General features: G+C 36.3%; 4 protein-coding genes across 7 annotated transcripts in view; 3 read left to right on the forward strand and 1 right to left on the reverse strand.

The window, feature by feature from the left end:
* Positions 1–5,406, reverse strand: part of LOC133532064 (protein prune homolog 2) — a 37,449-nt gene extending 32,043 nt beyond the window's left edge. The window contains exon 1 of one of the 2 annotated variants that reach the window (XM_061870553.1): positions 5,041–5,406. In XM_061870553.1, coding sequence (XP_061726537.1) covers positions 5,041–5,045 — 5 coding nt within the window. In that variant the 5' untranslated portion in view covers positions 5,046–5,406. The other variant, XM_061870554.1, reaches the window with a different exon arrangement.
* A 1,531-nt stretch (positions 5,407–6,937) lies between these two features.
* On the forward strand, positions 6,938–8,944 carry LOC133531954 (uncharacterized). 3 transcript variants are annotated; one of them, XM_061870404.1, is made up of 6 exons: positions 6,938–7,102; positions 7,177–7,303; positions 7,422–7,489; positions 7,611–7,710; positions 7,882–8,015; positions 8,192–8,944. In XM_061870404.1, exons 1-6 carry the CDS (start codon positions 7,033–7,035, stop codon positions 8,440–8,442), a joined length of 750 nt encoding a protein of 249 aa, XP_061726388.1. In that variant the 5' UTR covers positions 6,938–7,032; the 3' UTR covers positions 8,443–8,944. The 3 variants fall into 3 exon arrangements, with proteins under 3 accessions (XP_061726388.1, XP_061726389.1, XP_061726390.1); XM_061870405.1 differs by having other exon boundaries at positions 7,882–8,009; XM_061870406.1 differs by having other exon boundaries at positions 7,882–8,003.
* A 116-nt stretch (positions 8,945–9,060) lies between these two features.
* On the forward strand, positions 9,061–19,162 carry LOC133531955 (uncharacterized). Its single transcript, XM_061870408.1, has 6 exons — positions 9,061–9,437; positions 10,269–10,386; positions 11,647–11,784; positions 13,658–14,581; positions 16,804–16,949; positions 18,632–19,162. Exons 1-6 carry the CDS (start codon positions 9,296–9,298, stop codon positions 18,664–18,666), a joined length of 1,503 nt encoding a protein of 500 aa, XP_061726392.1. The 5' UTR covers positions 9,061–9,295; the 3' UTR covers positions 18,667–19,162.
* Positions 19,163–20,447: 1,285 nt separating this feature from the next.
* LOC133532066 (F-box/LRR-repeat protein 20) overlaps positions 20,448–23,374 on the forward strand; it is a 47,177-nt gene continuing 44,250 nt past the window's right edge. The window contains exon 1 of the mRNA XM_061870556.1: positions 20,448–20,765. Within this exon, the coding sequence (XP_061726540.1) occupies positions 20,736–20,765 (30 nt within the window). The 5' untranslated portion in view covers positions 20,448–20,735. The remainder of the gene's footprint in view (positions 20,766–23,374) is intronic.

The raw sequence follows: 23,374 nt of genomic DNA on the forward strand, positions 1-23,374 counted from the left end.
GGCAGCCACGAAACACTTTTAACGTTATCGCCTCCCGTTTGATACTTTGTTAGATGATAGTTCAGATGCTATTTTTAATTTAAAAAAAACGTCTGCCAGCTATATCGCGGTGGTAAGACAGCGCATGAACATGTAACAAATAAGCGCTTTACCTTTTTATGATAGCAATAACAAATCATGACATGAAACTTTGCATGTAGCATTTCATCAGGTGAAACGCCTGAAACGCCAATCACGATACACACACATTACTCATACGCATACATTACATGTTCATTTTACAGCTGACGGTCTTTCCACCGCGATACAACCGGCTGACATTTTTTTTAACTTAAAACAGCATCTAAACTATCATCTGACAAAGTATCAGCCGGGAGGCGATGACTGACGAAATATGCAGGAGCGGGCCAGGAAACCCGCGGTCTATAAGTACGAGTATTTTTCACTTTTACATTTTCTAACGCAAGGTCTACAGCTCACAGAGCTACTAGTAATGTTTCCGTTCTTACACATATCTCCTAGCCTATTCAATTCAATCAACATTAACAAAACTTATCAGTAGTGGATACCACAAAGGCGCGGACGCGGCAGATGGAGATGGCGGGGCGACTTAGATATCTTCCTCAACGACTGGCTGGAAGAAGCACTAAATCGAGGGTTTTGGAAGACTAGGGGAGAGGCCTTCACCCAGCAGTGGGTACACCGTAATAGGTTAGTAAAAAAAATCAGTAATGATCCTACCTACGAAACAGGAGGTCCCAGATTCGAATCTTGGTTAGGGCATTTGAGTGCTTATGAATGATGTTCCCAAGTTTATTGATATGTAATATTACGTACAGAAGATGCTCAGGGCAGTTTACCCAAATTTTACAAGAACAAGTCTCAGGCTGATCATATACAGGGTGACTAATTAATAAATAAAAAGCAATTAATTTCTGGGTAACAATACACTATAAAGGAAATGTACTTAATCTTAGATAAATCTTAATAGGCGGGTCCACACAGAGCGAGCGGCGCGCTCAGGCGAGGAAAACGCGCGCGCCGCCTGGGCCGAGGCACGTCTACATTGGCCGGTTTATGCGTGAGGAAATTTCCTCGCGCGTATGTTCGCTCTGTGTGGATCCGCCTAATTACTAAAAAAAAGTTACTCCAGAACCCTCATAAAAGGTATAGGCCTCTTCCAGTAGAATTTTTGTATTTCTTCTTCACTTTTTGTTTCATTTACTAATCTTTATTAATCTTTTTTTGTTTGGATGATTGCATTTATGCTTGTAAAACTGGAAGGTCCCCAAGCCGGATAGTAGTCGCCGTGGGGATTAAAGACCGCTACCTTCCTGGGTGACTAATTATCCATCCTGTATATTTTGAACTACCACTTCACGGTATAATATGGATTCATCGTAAAAGAATAAATAATAAATTCCAATCTGGACAAAACTACTCTAAATAGAAACACAAAAAGTCATGTTACTGAGTGACTAACCTAGTTTGCAACAGTTACAAAGCATCTTGTTTTTAAAGTGAAATATGTTTTCTATTGTCCATGTTTCACATGCCAGACTAATTGTTAGTAATCAGTGCCCATCACAATAATGTACGTACATTTCATGCAAATGAGACACAAAATAAGGAAAGGGGAAAATGTAACCATTGTATTACATTCGCAAAGTATTTGTGGCCACAGTAGACATTCATAATGATGTATGCATCGTTTCACCTTATGTTAAGTTTGGAAATTTATACAACAATTTTTAAGAATTTTACGAGAGGTAAATCGACCGGAATATAAACCGTGATTACCTTTTTTATTGTTTTTATTGAGTTTCGATATTTCGACGCAGTTATATGCATCTTGTTGACGGGTAACTGGAGATAACGGGTGGGTGTAAAAAAAGTTTTTTTTTTATTAGCCTATTTGTGTGTCCCACTGCTGGGCAAATGCCTCCTCTCTCGCTTTCCAATCCTCCCTGTGCTGAGCAAGATCCCGCCAATCCCGAATTTTAAATAATATAAATAAATTGGTTTCCATTGGAGGAAATAAAAATATTGGAAAAAATTGAAATGTGTTTTTTTTCTACTTTTCGATTCGAAAATACAAAACAACCGTAAATACATCATATGCTAGGCCGATTTGTAAAAAATTATAGGAATACTGTTATGTATCAATCACGTGCCCCTCCCCTTGATCGACATCAACTTCTCCACATTCTACTAATATGCTACTATTGGGACAGTTTTGCTCCAAAAAAAAAAAAAAATTCAAAATTTAATCTGTTTATTTCAGTTTTTTTTTGTTGAGGTACAGTCAGCACTCAGTTATAATCTCTATATTTGGAGATTGTGTTAACTAAGTTTAGCCTTAACTAAGTATATAATTAGTCCTGTTGGCAGTTAGTGTTTACATGTTATTATAATACTATTTGTAACAAAATTAATTCAATTAATCAGTGCTTTCTTAAGTGTACTCTTTATTTTATCAGGATGTTTTACTAAAGTTTCTACTACTTGTTTGGGTAAGCTGTTCAGGATATTAGGCAGGTATGTTGGCCAGAGCCTTTTCCCATATTCATTGTTGCTTTTAGTTATTTTAAAGTATGGTTCATTGGTTAAGGTCCGGAGGTGGGATGGTCTCCTATACCTGTCCAGCTGCCCCAGCAATTGTTTATATTCTAATATTACAGCAAGTTTTACTTTGTCATATACACTAGATATTCTACAGTATTTAAACAATTTGTGATAATTATTTTTATATTGAAGTTTTATTTTCAAGGGAACTATAGTTTTTAGTAATCTTATTTGAATATCATATATTTTTTGTAAGTATGTTTTATATATTCTCCCATAGCTAGAAATACCATAGTTAATTACAGAGTCTGCAAGTGCCATGTACAATAGGCGTAGTACGGCTCCTAAGTATATGAATATTTATTAATACTTAAATACATAGAAAACTTAGAGGAGGAGATAAATGGCTAGGCAATTTAAAAGATGGTCCGATGAAATAGAAGACATGGCTGGAAGGACTAAAACATGGACCAGATTAGTGCAAAATAAGGAAGAGTGGAGAAGATTGGGGGAGAGAGCTTATCTGGGACGACCGACTAGTCGCCGTGCAGTGGGTCGGCCCAGATACCGCTGGAGCGACAGTGCACAGGCAGATCTGTGCCAACTCAAAGCCGATAACTGGCAGGAAGTGGCACAGTATCGGGACAGGTGGCTTTCTCTCGTTTTGGAGGCCAAGACCCTCTTTGGGTCACTGCACCACAATAGTTAGTTAGTTGAATTATATGAAAAACATGCAATAATATTGTGACCCGCTTTACTTTTTAGTGGATTGACTCAAATCCTGGTAAGGGCATTTATTTTTGTGTTTATCACATATATTTGTACAGTCACGTGCCAAAAATATGTATACACTACCCTAATATATGGACCATAAGGTCGTGTATACATATTTTTGGTACTTTGAATGTGTCGATGTTTTCAGACGTGACTGTACCTGAGTTATGGATGTTATCTATCTATACTTATATCTAAGTATTTATGTATCTATACACCAAGTTTGTTTTGTTTTCTAATTTCAAGGGTGCATTCCTGAGCGTAAATTAAATAACTTGCTCAAAGACATTGGTATTCAATAAAAAAAAATTATCTTCTAAGGCTCTTACGAGCATATACACTTGCCTTAGGGCCTGTTTACATATTGATAAGTGTTTAGTACAAGTGTATACATTTGCTACTAAATGTAAGACTATCTCAAACGATTGATGTTTGATTGAATTCAATGTAATGCCCACATTACAACAACACTATATGCGACATTGAACTACTTTTTATAAAAATTAAAAAAATTATAAACAACAATTTTTTTTGAAAATTAACCATGCCATTTAGTTTCCTTATACATACTTACCCATACCCCGGAGTTAACAGAATTCAATAAAACCATGGTGTACGAGTGTGTATTTCATGGCCTAGTACCTGTCTGGGTAAGATTGTCCCCAAATATAGATTGATTTATATTTTAAAATGAGTATTTGCACTTTACGTTACGAGGGCAGAGTGGCACACACCACAGGGGGTAATTCTTAAGAATCAATTGATATCTGACAATTTGGTGCCCCCCTGGAATGCTCAAACTGGTTATTTTATTTATTTTATTTTGATATACAATAACACAATGCAGAAAAACAACATTTTAAGTATCTTATAAGACCTTTGACGACCGGTTTGGCCTAGTGGATAGTGACCCTGCCTACGAAGCCGATGGTCCCGGGTTCAAATCCTGGTAAGGGCATTTATTCGTGTGATGAGCATGGATATTTGTTCCTGAGTCATGGGTGTTTTCTATGTATTTATAAATATTTATATATTATATATATCATTGTCTAAGTACCCTCAACACAAGCCTTATTGAGCTTACTGTGGGACTTAGTCAATTTGTGTAATAATGTCCTATAATAATATTTATTTATACACTACCCACACCACGATTACAATTTGTGTACAAATGCACAACGCAACCACGGAACAATTATTAGCTAAGTACTCATTTTCACTATAAAATCTTCTGTTATTTTGTTTAATTCTACTGGTTAACTAGGCCTAACGCAGTAGAACTTAGGTATGCATATAGACTGGTGATAGTGACAGACTATTGAAAAATATTTTTAGATTCACTTATTTTTGGGTAAACATCTACATCTAATTATTCTAACAAATACAAAGGGGAGTTTACCCAATTGAACTGCAGAAGCAACGTGGACAGCAAAATATGATACTGAATTATGTTTATTACTGGTTGTATTTAAAACTTGAGGGTACATTAACAAACATGCAAAAGGGGGTACACATTCAACAATTCAAATAAAACGTCTTAATATAATGTATATAGCATCAGAAAGATTATTCCAAAACACCAATATCAATATCGTTACAGGAAATTAACGAAATCAATCAGATTTTAATACACCCTAGTCCTTAACTTTATAAATCCTGCTTTAACATTGAAATACAGGTAATTTATTGTTTAATACTTACCTCATCTGCGTTACAAGATTTAATCGAACCAGTTAACAGTTTACACGGTTAAAGAAATAATAATAAATAAAATAATGTACTGCCGATATCAAACTGAATTCAAAGAGCATATAATCACTTGACTGAATTGATTCCCTATTGGACTTGACTTGACGTTTAGAATGCAACATAGATAATGAAACATATAAATACAACTTAGAACTGTTTGAGGTGTAACAAAAATCGCTGGAGTATCCGATAAATCTGCAAAGAAATACAAATTACCACTATCTAATAAATATAATAGGAAGCTGGTAAGGGCATTTATTCGTGTGATGAGCATGGATATTTGTTCCTGAGTCATGGGTGTTTTGTATGTATTTATAAATATTTATATATTATATATCTTTCCCATCCCGGAACAATGGTGCTCCGGACCTTTGGGAGGCGTGCGCGGAGCCGAAGCCAACACGTAGAGGCCCTTTTGACACTTTAATGAAATGTAAGGGGTACACCTAGCGGATGTTGCCCTTGCCCGTGTCATGGGACGTACGCAGAGGCAGCACCCGCCAGGGTGCAAGGACTATTTGAGGGTTGATGGAATCTAAAATGAACTGGGCTATTGGGTGAAAGCGATGGACTGAATACTGGGCTATGGGATAAAAAACCGGACGCCTGCCTAATAAAACGGTATTCAATTTTATTTCCGGCAGACGGTGACTCGCCCCCACAAGATGGGCCCCCACAAAAAGCGACATCTAGGATGGCTCAAGGGCAACACCGGTGTGAGCGGCTCAGGGGTGTCGAGAGGTGTACGCCGCTTTCTACCCAGTGGCTGCGAGCAGCCACTGTGCCAACTCGCGTCTTATGCAATTTTTCACTTCCACCCCTGGAGCTTTATAGCTCTAACGACTCCACTCTGGCCGTTGTTTAAGTACCCTCACAAGCCTTATTGAGCTTACTGTGGGACTTAGTAAATTTGTGTAATAATGTCCTATAATATTTATTTATTTATTTTTATTTAATATTAAATTAAATACAATCACCTTGTTTTTATTTGGAGTACATAATCGAACAATAATAATATTAAATTGCATTAATAAGCATACAGATATCAAAAAAATATGAGGAATTGCTAAATAATAATAAATTCTTCTGCATGCTGCCATGGATTTTTAAAGACCTATTAAATCACCTTAACTACATTCGCCTGGCAAATGAAAGTACTGACTGCTGCGTTGACTCGATTAATTTATGAATTGTAAGCTATTCTTAGAATGGATCAATGATGTTTGAAACAATGGGTACCTGTATCAAATGAAAGTCCTCGCAAATGACTTGTATAACGGTCTTTCAAATTGCCTCTTATTTGTTTCTGAACTCTACATCTGGGTACTACACAGTAAAATCAGAATAAATAGCAGTATCTATAGATTGGTACTTACCTAATAATAGCTTCTTTTGGCTACACCGAGTAAGAAATTTCAAAATCAATATATTTCGTTTATAAGACATCTTGCTGTATACCTCTAAAACTTTTTTGGCTCTCCTTTGTGTCCAATAATCGAAGTCAACACCTTGTGAATGTAATTGGAAAAATATCCGCGTTATCTCTTATTCATATACTCTTTTCGATGTACATTACTAAATTTTAGTAATCAACTAATCTAATAGTCTCGAACCCCTACATTTTTTTTGGGGCATGTAAAATGATTTGGCAAAAATGACGATCGACTGTCTTGAGAATTTTTTGATGTGAATTCATGATGAGCAAGAGTTTGTGGAATTTTTTCGCGGAAATTATCCGTTCTTCTCATAACAGCAAACAAAATTCATTTAGCCAAGTAACGAGCGTGGGATTTCCGTTTGTTTTATAAATATTGATTCGAGGAAAGAGTATTAATACTCTGCGAATAATGAAATGAGATCAGAAACAGTTGGTGCATCCACCGATAACTTCAAAGAAGGGTTTTCTTTCATTTTAACTGCCTAATTTTGATTGCAGCAGCTAAAATGCATTTTAGCGGTCTGTTATTGATGGCATATATGGTTTTACCGTCTGTTTTTGCTGAGGATGTCAGTTGTAAGTGTATGATTTTTAAGTTATTAGTTTTCATCTATAAAGGATTCTAATTTATCTTTTTATTCATATTTTAGATCAAGCTTGTGTTGATAAGTACTCAAGAAAAGGGTATCAACCTTGGCAGGAGTGGTCGGATCATTACACCTGCCACCGGTATAGATGTGAAATCAGAGACGGAAAATACTTTATAGCTGCGGTTGGGTAAGACAAGTGACCGCAATATCATTGTACATACTGTGCGGCGCTTATTTTTAGGTATAAAACAACAATTTAGACGTTTATACATATTAACGTGTAATTGGCATCATTATATTTTTAGTTGTCGAAAACCGAAAATTCCTGAAAATGCTTTGGAATGCCACGAATATATTGAAGATGAAAACGTGGGTGAGTGAGCGTATCATATAAAACTTTGATTTATTTAAACTCTGGGAAGCCAAAGTAAAGAGAGAGTTCCTGGATTTAGTTTCTTTAATAGACCATATTTTAAGTTCGAACTGTTTTCTAGAATTCCCAACCTGCTGCGCTCGCCTGAGATGCGTCGTCGAAGTGAATGGGGATAGAATCGTGCAAACTAGAGGACAGCCTGGAGAGCTGTTTCCTGATAAGTAAGAAGGCATTTGATTTTTTTATGCAGTAACTCTGAAATTAACTAATTTTACCCAAGACAACATGAATTAACGCTCCTATTGAAGCTATTAGCTATTAACTACTAGATATTTATGCAGTTGACTATTAAAGTTTTGTATCAACCGTTAAACCCATTCGTCTTACCCCAGGCCATGGAAGGGTCAGCAGAATGAGCCAAACCCTGCCGTGGTGGGCATGGGAGGTATCCCGCAGACCAACGTCGCTGCCGATCAGCAAGGTCAAACGTCCCCTGGAATGTTCAACAGCAGAGGTGCGGGTAAGGGTAAATCGTCGATAGTCCTTGGAAATTCAAAATTCCCTTAAACATATTTTAAATTGTAGCAATCATTTAACATTATTTTAATCGAGCATCAATAAAAATCATTATTATTGGAATAATCTTTTATGAATTTTGTCCAATTTACTGTACAGTTCATTAATAGGAGCTATTGCCAACAGCGGAGGGAACTGATATTAATGGAAGGCGCTATGTAGATCCATTCCCGACTCAGCAAATGCAAGAATCACCTCGCAAAAAGAGATCTCCGGCTCATATGGTCTCTAAGAGAAACCAGGAAGCTGATGTATACCCTAACCATTCCGTTCATCGAGCTAAAGTTCACGGCTACGTCCCGGAAAAATACACGTCCTACTTCGCAACTGGCACCAAAAGCCACGGCCACCCCAAATTACTTTTCAATTATTCTTAGTTTAAAAAATAATCATGCCTATCAGCCATTTTATCTTATTAAATTCCTCACACTTCATGTTCAAAAATCAGTGCATTAGCTTTAGGTATTAGCAATAAGTTAAAATACTATTATTTGTTTTGCTTGATCTTGAGAAATGTTCTCATAGTTGTTGTTTTATCAACTTTGTTTAATAGACTTTAGGTATTTGAAAAAATAATGCAATTAGAATAATGTTACCTAGTCCGCTATCCCTTGTTGAATAATGTAATAGAGCTTAAAAGTAAACTGATATAGTTTTCGTATTTTTTTGAAAATTCTAATGTGTTGGATTATTAAAAATACCAAAGGGCCTTTATGTTTGAAATGGTATAGATGATTTAGCACTAAAAATATGGGAGCACAATAATATTTAAAGTGTGTGATTTTTTTTGCTATGACTGCTATCCTTGTTATATAATAAACTGTAATTTTCATTATAAATAGATGTTTTGAATTTAATAAAATAATTTATTTGACGGAACCCTTCATATTTCTTTACCATTAATTACGGGTCAAACTGATTTCAATGTTTTTTTTGCAACTAAATAAAATAGCTCGAACAAACTTGACAAATGTCAATTGTCATTGTCATTGTCAATCAAACAAATGAAAACGTCAAAGTGGTCAAATCCACATCCGCTCATACGGGTTTTGCAGAATTTCTTATCGCAAAAAATATTTATGACATTATCAAATCATGTATTAAATAGTTACTATGATTAGTCACATAAAAACGCCAAATGCCAACCTTATTTTTACAATATGAATTTAAAATAGCGCGTACTGAGAAACGGAAATTCACATTGATTTCCTGGTATTGTTTTGCGAAACAATGGAGGAACCCGAGAAGCCGTTCGCCTGCGTGATGCAGGGCTGCGGTATGACATTCACGAACGAGGATCATCTGCACGTGCACACGAAAAAACACGACATGGTTCTTCAATTGGGTATGGAGCAAAAGGCAGCGTTCGTAGGTATGTTTTTTCAGTGTAAGTTATCTTTCTACATACCGATGTCCTTTTAAAAGTACACATTCAAATCGAATTTAGAACTCAACATGGAATAAAACAAGGTTTAAAAAAATTCTAAACTGCAAAAATTACTCTGGGACTTAGGAGATTAAGACGTCCAACTTAAAACACACTGTCTTTATATGATTATACAACCGGTAACAGGCAGGTTGTCAATCGCTTGTTGTGTTTATTCAGCCCGATTCTCTGGAGTTGAAGCTGCAGGTTGCTTCACGGCGGCATTCCCAAACTATTCTCCTCAAATCTTCTCGTTTGCTTGCAGAACAGTAAGTTCTACATCCTTTATAAGACATAGTAATCAGGGTACTAGATCCAAATGGGGCAGGTAGGGAATATCTATAACTGAATAAACAAAACAACAACAACAGACAAAGACCATATATGTAACATATGCAATGTATGAAGTCTGAACCCTCAAATTTGTATGCAGGGGGGGTGCAGTTCATATGGCCGATGGGCAATGGGAGGGGCCTACATCTAGTTACAAATTTTATTCTCTAAGGGGGAGCTACATACTTCTCATATGTAACATACTTATTGCAATGCATGTTCTAATCTGTCAGTTTTTTTTTCAAAAAAACTTTATTGAAAAGATGATGAATATTACTTACATTCATTGTATAAAACAAAATTAAGACTACTTATAAAATAAAACTACTAAAAGCACAGTTTAGTTAAAAATTGGATAATAAAATCTGCCATTTTAAAGAGAACATCATAAAACCATTTGAAACAACATTTTAATTTTAAAACATAGCTTACAACTTCTTGCAGCGGACCAGACACCCACACCAACCCGCTTCATCCGCAACTGTGAGGAGGTGGGGCTGTTCCAGGACTTGCAGAATGTCAACCCGTTTGATGAAGGCTTTAAGCAGGCCATGGAGACTAAGTTAGTATAAAAGACACTCTAGGATTTACCAGAATTGTACAAAAATGTATTTAACTATATATTATTTGTGGAATTACGAAACACAAGTAATAACATTTGCTGTTGCATGTTCGAGTAATCGAGATTCATATAGACAAATGAATGAGCAAGTCCACAGCTCAATCACGAAAACTTAGTGATCATTAATAACTAAAAATAATGCAAATCTACTTGGCGCCGTTCCGTGGAGCAAGTGTTGGGTGTATTGGGGATGGGGTGGGAGGAGTATACCCAAGCTGCCCAGGACTGGAGTCAGTGGAAGAAAATGGTTCGAGCCCTACACCCCAGCAGGGGGTAACAGGATGAAAAGAAGAAGAATGATCATTAAACTAATCTAAAGATAAAATGAACATTTGTGACGTTATCTATGAAAAGGGACCTTATTGTTGATGGCGCTTCCGCCGTCATAAACGATGCTCCGATACAAATACAACGCTACGCGACGCAGTGCGGCGTAAGCGCCATCGACAATAAGGTCCCTTTTCCTAGATAATGCCACATTTAAGTTTGCTTCATAAATAAAATTCATTAATATTGTGACTCTGCTATTTTTGTCGTATAATTAACCTTTCTTTATATATTAGTTTAGGCAAAGTTGTGCACTAAAAGCTAATTTAGGGTACACAGATTTTCACCTATAAACGAAATAAATGTTATATACGAAGAAAAAAAAAGACCAAGGCCTCCAGTGCCCAGGGCTGGAATCAAACCAGCGCCCTCCATTTACACGACTGATGTCTGAACCGCTTCGTCACCCGGGCTCGGCGGCATGGGTCGATATTGCCAAGTATATGACAATCCGAAGACTCGTGACGTCCCCTGGCCATCCATGAGGTAGAACAGTATGGTTAGACATCCTAACCGAATCAAACTCAGGTGATTTCGGGATAGTGAAGCGTAAGAGATTTTTTCCTTTGTATATGACATTTATTTCGTTTATAGTTTAAATAGTAGTGTGGTTTGTAAAAACACAAATTTAAAAGTAATTTAATTTGTTTTTTGAGATTTTTAACTATTATTTTCAATGAATTGCAAAATTTTCAAGGTATTAAATATCAATATGGACAAGGTGCCAAAAATATGTATACACTACCTTATTGCCTATGTATTAAGGAAGTGTGTACATATTTTTGTCAATTGTCCGTATCGATATTTAATACCTTGACTGTACTACAATCATGTCTGTTTGATTATTGTATTGTAATATAAACATTTTTTCAGAGCTGGTAGGTTATCCCTGGAGGGCTCGGATGTGGACACCCTCCACACCCCGCACACCCTGCACACCCCACAGATGTTTCCCCTGGACGGGGACGCTGCTCTCTACACCAATAACCAGAGGAACATCACTATAAGCAGGTACCAGTAATCGCGCCCCACATCCCATCACACTCCCTTTATTTTCTCTGGATCCAATAGGGTTGTTTCCAATTTTTTGAAACGCTCGTATTACGTTCTATATTAACTAAAAGTTGCCCTAAAATTCAACTTTTATACCAAAAACGGCTTTAAATATGTTAAATCAACAAAATATATTTTGACAGATGCTTTCGCGCCCAAAACGCTGTTTGAAAATTGTGTGACGTTACAGTTTACGGTTTGACACATAACTACATACGCACGTAGAAGATACGAATTGTCAACTGACATTTGTCATTTGTTGTTTATCGCCTAACTGTCAACAGTGTCAATCCGACAGTTGTGACGTCATCAGAATCTTCAATGACGTTTCGAGTTTGGTTACGTGACGTGTGCCAAAAGATATTTTAAATTCAATATTTACAAAAATATGGTCATTACAGGTCCCCTAAAAGTAGTTTACCATGTTCTTATAATCCAAAAGAATTTATTGGGATACAATTCTGCCCTAAAATTTGTAGATGGAAACAACCCTATTGTCAGATCCTGACATTTTCAACTTCACCACTTAGATTTCTCTCTCTCGGTCCTTCAATGCTGAGGATCGTGACATCATGTCCTTCTGTTCTATTCCTCACCAAGCGCATGGCTTCGTGCAGTTCTAATTGCATAGGTGCAGTAATTAGAGCACGCCATCTAGTAGGGGGAGGACCCTGAGGTCTGGTACATTCAACTATGCCCGTCATTATAACTCTCTCCAGGCTATCCGGGGAGTGACGTGAGAGATGTCCGAAGTATATGAGTGTTAGGTCCTGGCACATTGTTGATAACCGGCGTCTAATGCGTAGCTCTTCCAATATGGACTTATGAGTACGCATAGCTGTCCAAGGTATCCGTAAAAGCCGGCGCCAACACCACATCTCAAACGATTTAGACACCGAAAACGTCCTGGCTCGCACAGCTAACCTGTGCAATGAACTGCCGCCTACGGTATTTCTAGCCCGATACGATTTCCAAATCTTCAAGAAAAGAGCGTATTCCCACCTTAGAGATGGTCAACGCAATTGCAATCCCTCTGGTGTTGCAGGTGTCCGTGGCTTTGCTTACCTTCAGGCGATTCGTCTGCTCATTACCTCTTATGTATATCTTAAAATAGTCAATGTAACCAACACTTTTGAACGAAAAAAAAACAAGTTGGTCCAGCTGTTGTCGAGTAATTGAGAAACTTTTTATGACTAAGCGACAAGTGTTAAAAGAAGCCCCGTGGACGTCAGTCCGTGGGAAGGAATTAAACCATTAAGCTAATTTCACGGCTTCACATCCGTATTTTTAGTCACTCGCGTGACATGTTTCGGAGAGCCTAGGTCTCCGAAAGCCGTAAAATTAGCTTCATGTTAGTATGTCTCAAGACAGTTTAAATTCCAAGAATTACATCAGTTCTTGGTTTACGATTGTATTCAATTGTGTTACTTGCGTAATTTCGGCCACAATCAAATGTTATGGTCATGTAAGTAATGTTAATAAACATGCCAATCTCGTTGAGTTAGGGGTCTTTACAATTGGCTTGATAAGTAGTAGATGAATGTATAAAAGGTACAGTCAGCTACAGAATCTATCTATCTATAAGCCCTTCATCCTGAGCAAGAGACTAGAGTATATCTCTTAACTCAGCGTGCCGCTTGGCAAATGCCTTCTGTAGCCTGTCATGGGCACATCTCCATTTTGGTCCCACTGTTTCTTTGAGTTCATCCTCCCATCTTTTCTGGCGTCTTTTGCAGCCCCTTGGATACCAGGTTATTAGGATGCGGCCCCATTTTTCCTGTTCGCTATAAAAACTTTTATCAAAACTTGAACATAATCTTATCTTTTCTAGATCATCCAGTGATGAATCAGGCGCCGTTAAAGAATACGAGACAACCACAATTTCCAAACTGACCAACGAGGTGACCACAATCAGCAGGATCGTCGGAAAGCAGGACATCGTCGACAAAGTCACTACCACCGACGACGTCGCCATAGTCAGACACGAAGATGCTCATAAAGAAATCAATGAAACAGTCTCATACACTAATAATGTTATCAAAATACATAGCAATGTAGAAATAAGAAAAGATGGCATCATTGAATCCAAAAATATACCAAGAACTTTAATATACACCGATTCAGTTATAAAAGATGCACATGTCACTAAAGATGTTTTGTTAACAGATAAACCTGAGAAAGCTCCGCCTATAATGAGTCAGAAATCGCTAGATTTTGTAGTTGATAGTTTAGAAGAACATAATGATAAAGAAGACAGACAAATTATCAAAATGCTTAAAAGGAACTATCAGAATGCTTTAAATAATAAAGATAAAAATGACTTAGATGATTTTGAAATTATAATTAAAAAGCCAGATGGTAGGCAAGTTAGGATGAAACCTGTAGAAGATGATAAGGCTAAAATACAAAATGAAACTAAAGAGAGACTAAAAAGAGTTTTATCAGACAAAGCAGAGAAGAAATCTAGTGAAACTAAAATGGATACACCAGTAGTGCAAAATATATTACCAATATCTACACTGCCTGGGACGTTAGTGCCAGTTACTATAGTAAATCCTAATACTATACTAATAACAAATAGTTTACAAAAGATACCAATAGTACCTTTGAATGTGAATAAAGTGAGCGGTAATTTTAAGAAGACGGTGAAGAGAAGGAATAGTAAGGAGAAGGGGGATGGTGTGGTGGATGGGAAAGAGGAAGCGGAAAAGAAGAAGATGTTGGAGCCTCGGACAGCTGCTTCTAGAAGATACAGGTAAATTAATTAACTTCTTATCTTTGCATGATCAGGATCCTGAGCCTGACCGAATTTTTAGTCATATTTTTGCATTTCGAGAAATATTTTTTTCTGCTAACCAACCTACGATTTTTGACCACCACACATAATAGACTGAGATAGAAATTCAGAATTCCTTCTATTTTTGATGGTGAGAAGCAAAAGATGTAACAAGTTGCTAAGAGATCTTTTCCGGGGTTTTGCACATCGCTGAATCTAAAAATCCCTATTAGCACTTCGACATATTACTCCTTGTGCCTGAAATCCAAGATGATTGCACAAATGAGTAAAAAGTTGAAATGGCTGAGAATCTGTTATTTTTTAAATATTTCTGGTGAAGTCTTTGTTCGTTTTAATTAATTAAGAGGACATCCCAAGTAATAAATAAAAGGTTTTACAGAAATTCATTTAGTCGTTTTTAATTTACGGCAATGCAAAATCAACTCCTAAACTTGATTTTTTTTCAATGTTAAAAAAAAAATGCTTGACCAGTGAGTGCAGATATGGTAACATGTTATATATTTGTTATCTACTCAAGACGCACTTTCATTTGATACCCCACATGGTATGCTTATATATTTTTTTTTTTTTGGCAGCCATCTTGAATTTGAGGAAACTATTGATAATTCGAAGTGCTAATAGCAATTTTCGGATTCAGCGATTGCCAAAACCCTGAAATAACTCGCTTATCAACTTGTTACATCACAGAATTTTGAATTTCTATCCCAGTCTATAAAGGTTTCACACTTATTCTAATTCTCGTGCACATAGTTCGTTTTTTTTTTTTATATATCTGTTCTCCGATTTCTTGAAGATGTTGGAAGAGTAGTTTGGAAAATTCTTTTTTGACATCTTATTGACATCACGTCAGGATTTGATGATGGCATCATGAAGAAATCAAGGGTCAACTCTTCAAGTATAGTGACTACGATATATTTTTTAAACCAATTCTTGCATTTGATTTCGGAAAAATCGAAAATCACCATTAGGTGAAGTGGAACTGCTGACGAAGACCAGAATTAATCGATTTTAATTTAGTCCTTGATTTAATTCGTGAATTTTCCATAACATTTAAAGCGCAATTTTGTGTGTCGTACAAAACCTTTGCCAGAATTATTATTTATTTATTTGTTTACATCGTTGTTGTCTCTCATTTCACTCAAAAGTGCAATCACTGGCACAGAATTCCATCCCCGTCGACAAACTCTATTTGCTGTCCAGGTGGCAAGAACTCATGATCTCACTCTCCACTCCACCACGCCTTAACTCTTCTTGAATGATACTGGACAGCAACAGCAAAATGGATATGTTTTACAGCACTGAATTGCTGTTTTTTTCGATCAGCAGCTGCTACTTGGAGTCTGTCAATACTTCAAGTTCCATCCATTCGTGATATTATTAGAGGTGGATAGGGAGCGTGCATGAACTGCAGGAGGCAGCACAGGAGCCGTCAGATTTTTGGCGCGAGGCGTAAATGTGACGTTTATTGTTCCGATGTAGCCCACAAGATGGCAGAACCTACTATGCACAAGAAAACACGTGACGTGTAAATGTGCATGTTTATGGTTCCGATTCAGGCCACAAGATGGCAGACCCTCCAACGCGCACGGTCCCTATTGTAAAGAAAATTTTGTAGCCACAGTAAATATACTGCCATCTTTCGACACATGATTAAAACTTTTAGAACGCCATTTGACTTTGATCCTTATTCTTTCATTGATATGTGTTAAATTTGTAAAAAATCTAAAAGTGGCGCCATCTAATAGATCAAAGGCCAAAGGTATGGCAACATCGTTTCGAGCGATGGCGCCACAACCTTTAGGTTGTGCCCGGTAAGATGGTGCCACTATTTGATATTTAACAAATTTAACACATATCAGTGAAAGAATAAGGATTAAAGTCAAATGGCGTTCTAAAAGTTTTAATCATGTGTCGAAAGATGGCAGTATATTTACTGTGGCTACAAAATTTTCTTTAACACTCCACCTATATTTAAAATTCTTTTTGACTAAAGGAATAAATAATAAAATAAAATAAAAAATAATTTTGCGAGATTTGGCGTTTTTAGGTTATAAATTATATGGAGATGACATTTATCAGCGTACCTGTTTGAAAAATACTAAATATAGGCAGCTCTTATTTTGTCAAGTTCGTTCTTTTTCGTTAGTTTTTTTTAGAAACGATGTTACTAAATGTTCCAGAGAAAAACAGAAAGTCTTAATGAACTGGCAGGCAGAAGAAAATCGCCTTCTGAAAGAAACAAACCACAAGCTGGTAGCGGAGAACGCTGCCCTCAAACTCCTCATCACCGAGCATCTGAAGAAGTGCTCTAACCCCGAGGACCTGAGTGAGTATACAACGTGCTCATGAAGAGCCTGACAGATGTTAACCACGCATTTCTGAGGCCAAAAGAAGGAAAAATAGGTTATATGTATTTAGGTCGATTTAGGTATCGAGGTTCGAAAAAAAATGTACAGTACAGTCACGTCTGAAAATATCGATACGAAAAAAGTACCAAAAATATGTATACACGACTTTATTGCCCATATATTAAGGTAGTGTATACATATTTTTGGCACATTTTTTGTACCGATATTTTCAGACATGACTGTACATATGGTGGTAGTTTTCCGCACTAGTGCGTAAATTAGCACATCATGTAACTATGTCGAAAATTTAAAGGGTCATATGTACTGTAAAACGTACGATACATGTGCGAATAGATAATTCGCAACACCTTTAAATGTTCGACATAGTAACGTAATATGCTAATTTTCGCACTAGTGCGGTAAAGTAGCACCATATGTACTGTAAATAACTGTTGTCTTTGCTCGATTTTTTAAATGTAAGCCTTTATTTCATGCAAAAGATTGTGTTTGCACGTAAAAAGTAAATGTGTGGGACTCAGTCAATCTGTGTAAGGATATTAATAAATTTATTATTCATAGTTTATAGGTTTTATTTATTTACTAAAATTTTATTGCACACATAAAGAAAATTGTATACATGGCGAACTTAATGCCAAAAGGCATTCTCTACCAGTCAACCATTGGGTCAAACAGAGGCATTTGTGTATGTTGGTGCAGGAAAACATAATAACAAATAATAAGGAAAAAAGTTAACGTGAAGTCAAATAATATTAAAAATATATAAATAGTTAAATACTACTACTTATATGATGTATAAAAGACAGACTAATACATATAATTCGCTCCCACTGACGATCAGACAGGCTCCAAGCAAGTTAACTTTTAAACGTTTGCTTTATAACCACCTTGTAAGGCAGGCATAGTGGGAATTAGTCGGTAAGCAACCCATAACGCACGTGCAATTGTATGTATATGTATCTATCCTTGTTTATCCATATATATGTATATATTTATGTACTCATAGTCATAAGGTATAATGAAACATACTATAGTATTTATTTAGAAATTTTATTTCGCTTAAAATTTACGGTTTTTTTTTTGTTTAATTCTCACTGCACCCACCTTGAAGTTTCTCTGTTTTGCCTTATGGTTGACTGGTAGAGAATGCCTATTGGCATTAAGTCCGCCTGTTGTACTCTTTTTTATGTGCAATAAAGTTTAAAATAATAATAATTATGTACATATACATGATGATGGTGAACCTTATTTAAGTTCTGACAGCAGATGCTTGCGAAGTAGTCGTTTGAAAACGGGTTTGCTTGGGGCTTGTCGAATACAGAGAGGGAGTTTTCGTGGGCTTGTATATTTAACCTTTTCAACGCTTTTCCACACGTGTCAAGAAATGCCATGGACGCCAAAAAATTAACTGGTGAAGAGCGAATATGAAGCTTAACTGACAGTAGGAAAGTCGCTTTGACAACGTCCGCCATAGCCTTTTTAATGGTCATTGGCGTCGCCGGCACGACAGACGATGACCGTTTTAGTGGTCTTTGGCGTTGAAAAGGTTAAGTGAAGTATGTATTACTTGGTGATTGACTAAATCATACCCTTATTTTAATTTATATGTATATAGTATTTAACATGGATATTTTATTTTCAGAATTATCACAAGCAGAGCATCACACGAATAGATGATAAAATCATCAGGAAATAATTAATTTATGCATTATATTTTGAATTTTATAGATTATAAGTTATTGTGACCTTATTGTACAAATTGTCATTATGATGTGGACCTTGTTGTATGGAGAATAAGGCTCATATTTATAAGGATTGTTTGTTGTAAAACTAACTCAAAAACAGTGATGCTTTTTTAATATTTTTTATTTGATACATTCCAAAATCCATTGTTAATTATTTCATAAACCTGTATAGAATTTAATTTGTTATTTTTTTTTTTAAAGACAAGTCAAATTTTAAGGTTAGAATTTGAAAATATATTTCAAACCAGAGAATATGTTGCGAAATGCAAATGGATGTATTTTTATTTTTGTAATTATGTAAACAATTAGGTACAAAGTGTTTTGTTTTTAAAGGTGACATGAAATCTACAGTATAATTAATTTTTTTTTTTTTTGATCATGACAATATTACAAATTATAATATTTATAATGAATAAGAATTGAACAGACGTTTTATTTATTATTCCTGTCCCTTTTAGGGTTCCATACCGAAAGGGTAAAACCGGACCCTATTACTAAGACTCCCCTGTCCGTCCGTCTGTCACGTGGCTGTATCTCATGAACCTTGATAGTTAGACAGTTGAAATTTTCACAGATGATGTATTTCTGTTGCCGCTATAACCAATGCCGGATTTAGAGGTCTGGAGGCCTCGGGCAATAAAGGAGTGGAGGCCCCCTGGCCCCAAATTATTTCCAAATAAAATGGTAAATTTTCTGAAGTCTATTGTGGGGGCCCATCTTTTGTGGAGGCCCCGGGGCTGTAGCCCCGGTTGCCCCCCCCCCTAAATCCGGCCCTGACTATAACAACAATTGTGACTTTTTTTGCTGTTTTTTTTGCGTAATGGTACGGGAGCCCTTTGTGCGGGAGTCTGATTCGCATTTGGCCGGTTTTTTAATAGCATCGCCTCTTAGTGAACAAACATCAAAACGAATCTTCGGTTAATATAGATCGTGTCATTCCCGAAGACGCGTGTCTTGACTTGTATTATCATGGTATTAAAGGTTAGATTTGACTAACTAAATACTAATACTAATTTTCTATAGGACGATAACTCTTCGCACTTCGTGCCTAAATTTTTTGGATTTTCCGCTTTTTTTCTACTGACTGACTGGGGGTTTGTGTACGTTACGACTTTAGTAATGTAGTGAGGATAGGCCAGGGATTGGCTGATCTGTTGCTTTAGAGGGGCGCGCACTTTTAAAATGGTTGCTAATAAATTGCTGCTGGATCGTCGACCTAAACATTTTCCAATGACCTAGTATGTGGAGACCCAGTTATAATGCAATAATAAAAAATATCAAAGTGTAATCTACAAAGAATATAATACTCACTAGGAGGTAATCTATACTTACTTTATTCTTTGGCTACGTTCTATAAGAGTATGTTTAGGTTTAAAAGTTTAAAATTTCCAATGACTTCATCTTCATACGTTTAGAAACAAAAGCAAAAGTACCACACCATCATTTATTGCATTTAACACTGCAATGACATCCTTTCTTGAACTTATCTGGAACCTCTCAGATTCACAAAGTTTTTAAATGAACACATATTTAAACATAACTGCGCACTTATCTAAAAAAAAAAAAACGGAGAAGATAAATGTTTTTATTTTTTATTTGTTTACTAACAAACGCTGCTGAACGCATCGAGGAACTGTCAAAAACGTTCGAAAACTAATATTCACATTTGAAATGAAATTCAACCCGGGCAAAACGTGATAAAATATTCCAATTTTATATGAAATATCTTTAAAAAAATAATTCTTATTAAATTCTAACTATAATTTTAGTATTTTTTCGCCGTAGTGTCATTTCTAGAATGTTTCTGTCAGCTGTCAAACGAATTTAGTTTCCGAACGCACCGTCAGCGCTTCAACGAAGGACGTCGTGAAAAACTAGGAAAAGCCAAATCAAAGACGTCCATATTTGTTTGGTGCGCTCTTGCCCGCGGTTATTGAAAATTTTAGGACCAACGAGTCAGTGAAATTTTGCAGAGTGGCGAAGATCACGCCGTACCCGAGCATGAGTTACTCAGGGAGGAGTAAATTCGAGGTAGGCATCCATCGATCGACATCGCTAACATGTTTGTGTTTTCGTTTTGATTAGAAACAGCTGACATATCCGTACCTATATGCAAGTACATGCCCTATTCCTTTGTTCTCCCACGCGATGATTATTAATATTAAACAGCATTTACAAAGTTTACAAAAAGAGCGACATAAAAGATCGCAAATGATAAACAATGCGTGTTGCGTTCTATTTTTAAACTTTTTTTTTAATCTTGTTTTTTTATCAAGTGCGTTTTTATTATGCAAATAAATGGAGGACTGTTGTTGTGCCGGTTTTTTTCGGATTTAGTTAGTGATGTCGCCAGTAATTTTCCTTTGTTAAGCAGGTGTATTGACCCCTGCGCGTACAATAACCCGCGCGCTGATACCGTTATGTAGGTAGACCGCGAAATTTAACGGCCTTGTGTGACCCTCGCGTCAGGTGTTTGTGCATGCATTGAAAGAAAAAAATTAACAGGTGTTTAAAAAAAAGTTTATTATAAAACTATATTATTTTTGCATTCAGCCATTTTTGGGAACTTTTGTTTTTAAGAATATTGCAAAACATATAACTTATTAATTTAAATAGTATAAATGATAATAAAATTTAATATTTTAAATAAGTTTTTTATTGAATTGAAAGGCTATTTCATTTTGGATATATAATTTTTACATTTTATTTTATGGTTATACAAGTATCCATTTATTTATTTATTTATGTTTTTACATTTTTTCTGTTTTTCCTTTTATGTCAGGCTGTTTTTGACGTAGGCATCCTCCAAGTGGCGCCACTCCTCGTGGTTTTTTGAGTCTTCTCCCATCTTTTGTATGGTTCCCATCTCTTGGTTACCATTCTGTGTTCTGAGACATCTTTTGTCTATTTGCCCTTTTGTGAGCGCATCATGTGCCCACCCATGTGTGTCTGTGATAAGTTGATTTCCATTTGAGTGTCCAGAAGTAATTTTTATTACACCACCCCCAAAGGCCGCCCCTGGTTATAAGGGTTCTCAAGAGTGTAGTTTTATAAAATTTGTTGTATGTCGTATCTTGGCTTGGCTTCATTACTACAAGAATTATTGTATGACGTATAACAGAAAAGTAATCAACAGTAAATACATTTTTCACCTTACGCCCATGTGACGGTAGCGAAATGGCCAAGCCATATATTTTGACTAAGGTGTAGAGTTTGTGAAGTTAGGGCTTGTAGAGTTAGAAGCTTGGCTCTACAAGAGATCTGATAACTTTTTGACAGTGTGAGCCTTTGGCAACATTTTACATATATGAAAATATTTTTGTTGGGTTTAACAATTATTTTTTGATAATCTGCTGGAACTAAAGGCGATAGAATTAGACCAAGATAAGTCTGCAACGATTTTGATAGCTCACGCAGTGCAGGTGTTATTTACACGTCATAATTTCATAGAAAATTGACGTTTAAAATACCTGACACTTGCACTGCGTGTGCTATTTAAATCATTGCAGACTTGCCTTGGTCTGACTCTAATTATGGGAAAAGTCGCACTCATTAATGTAGGCAATTTGAGATTTAGCTAATTTGACACCACATCGGTATGAAGTTTAGGCATTTTGGGAATGTGATGTTTTGAGAAAAAAAACCGGCCAGGTGCGAGTCAGACTCGCGCACCCAGGGTCCGTACAAATAATTACGGTTTTCGCAATTTTTCCTTTATCTGTGCTATAAAACGCCTCAAATGGAAGTGGGCAGGGCACATAGCTCGCTACTCTGACAAAAGATGGACACTAAAAGCAACAACTTGGAAAGGTCCAGTAGGCAAGAGAAAACAAGGAAGGCCAAAAGAACGGTGGGCAGATGAGATATCTCAAGTAGCCGGTACAAACTGGACAGAGATAGCCAAAGACCGAAGTGTCTGGAAAAATTTGGAGGAGACCTTTACCCGAACGGGACCTTAAATAGAACATCAAATATTCATATACATACTCTTCATAGTTTCAACTATTTAAAGAAAAAAAAATGTTTTTAATATGTTTGTATACTTTATTTAAGGAATAAAAAGGTTTATTATTATTATAAGACGTTGCTTCGTACCAAATTTCAAGATTCTGAGTTCATGGGAAGTACACTGTAGGTTTTGAGTCCCTTGCCAGTGTCGAAAATTTGCGGCATAAACGGCTGTATCTTTTGAATGCTTTTGAAAGTTTTATTTTTTCACAGCTCCAAGGGACAGTAGACCTGAGTATTTGATATAAATTCCAGCTTGATACCTCCACGCGTTCCTGAGAAAAAGGGTCTTGACAGACAGACAGACGGATGGACGGACGGACAACAAAGTGATCGTATAAGTGTTCCGTTTTTTCTTTTCGAGGTACGGGACCCTAAAAATTAGGTTTTCTGAGATCCAGGCATTTTAACACATTTTAACAATAAAGCAAATAGATTCTTTGTTTGTAAACATATCTGATAAGCTATCACATAGAATGACTGATAAGTGTCTGCGTAATGGAATCAATTAATATTCCTTATCATACTTATTTATTAACATTCATGGAATTTAAAATGTCTGTGATAAGTCTGCTGTGGATGGCGTCATAAGAAATAAAATTAGTTATTTATTTACATTGTCACTTACACAC

This window comes from Cydia pomonella, chromosome 26 (genome assembly GCF_033807575.1).
Source record: "Cydia pomonella isolate Wapato2018A chromosome 26, ilCydPomo1, whole genome shotgun sequence".
Classification (NCBI taxonomy): Eukaryota; Metazoa; Arthropoda; class Insecta; order Lepidoptera; family Tortricidae; genus Cydia; species Cydia pomonella.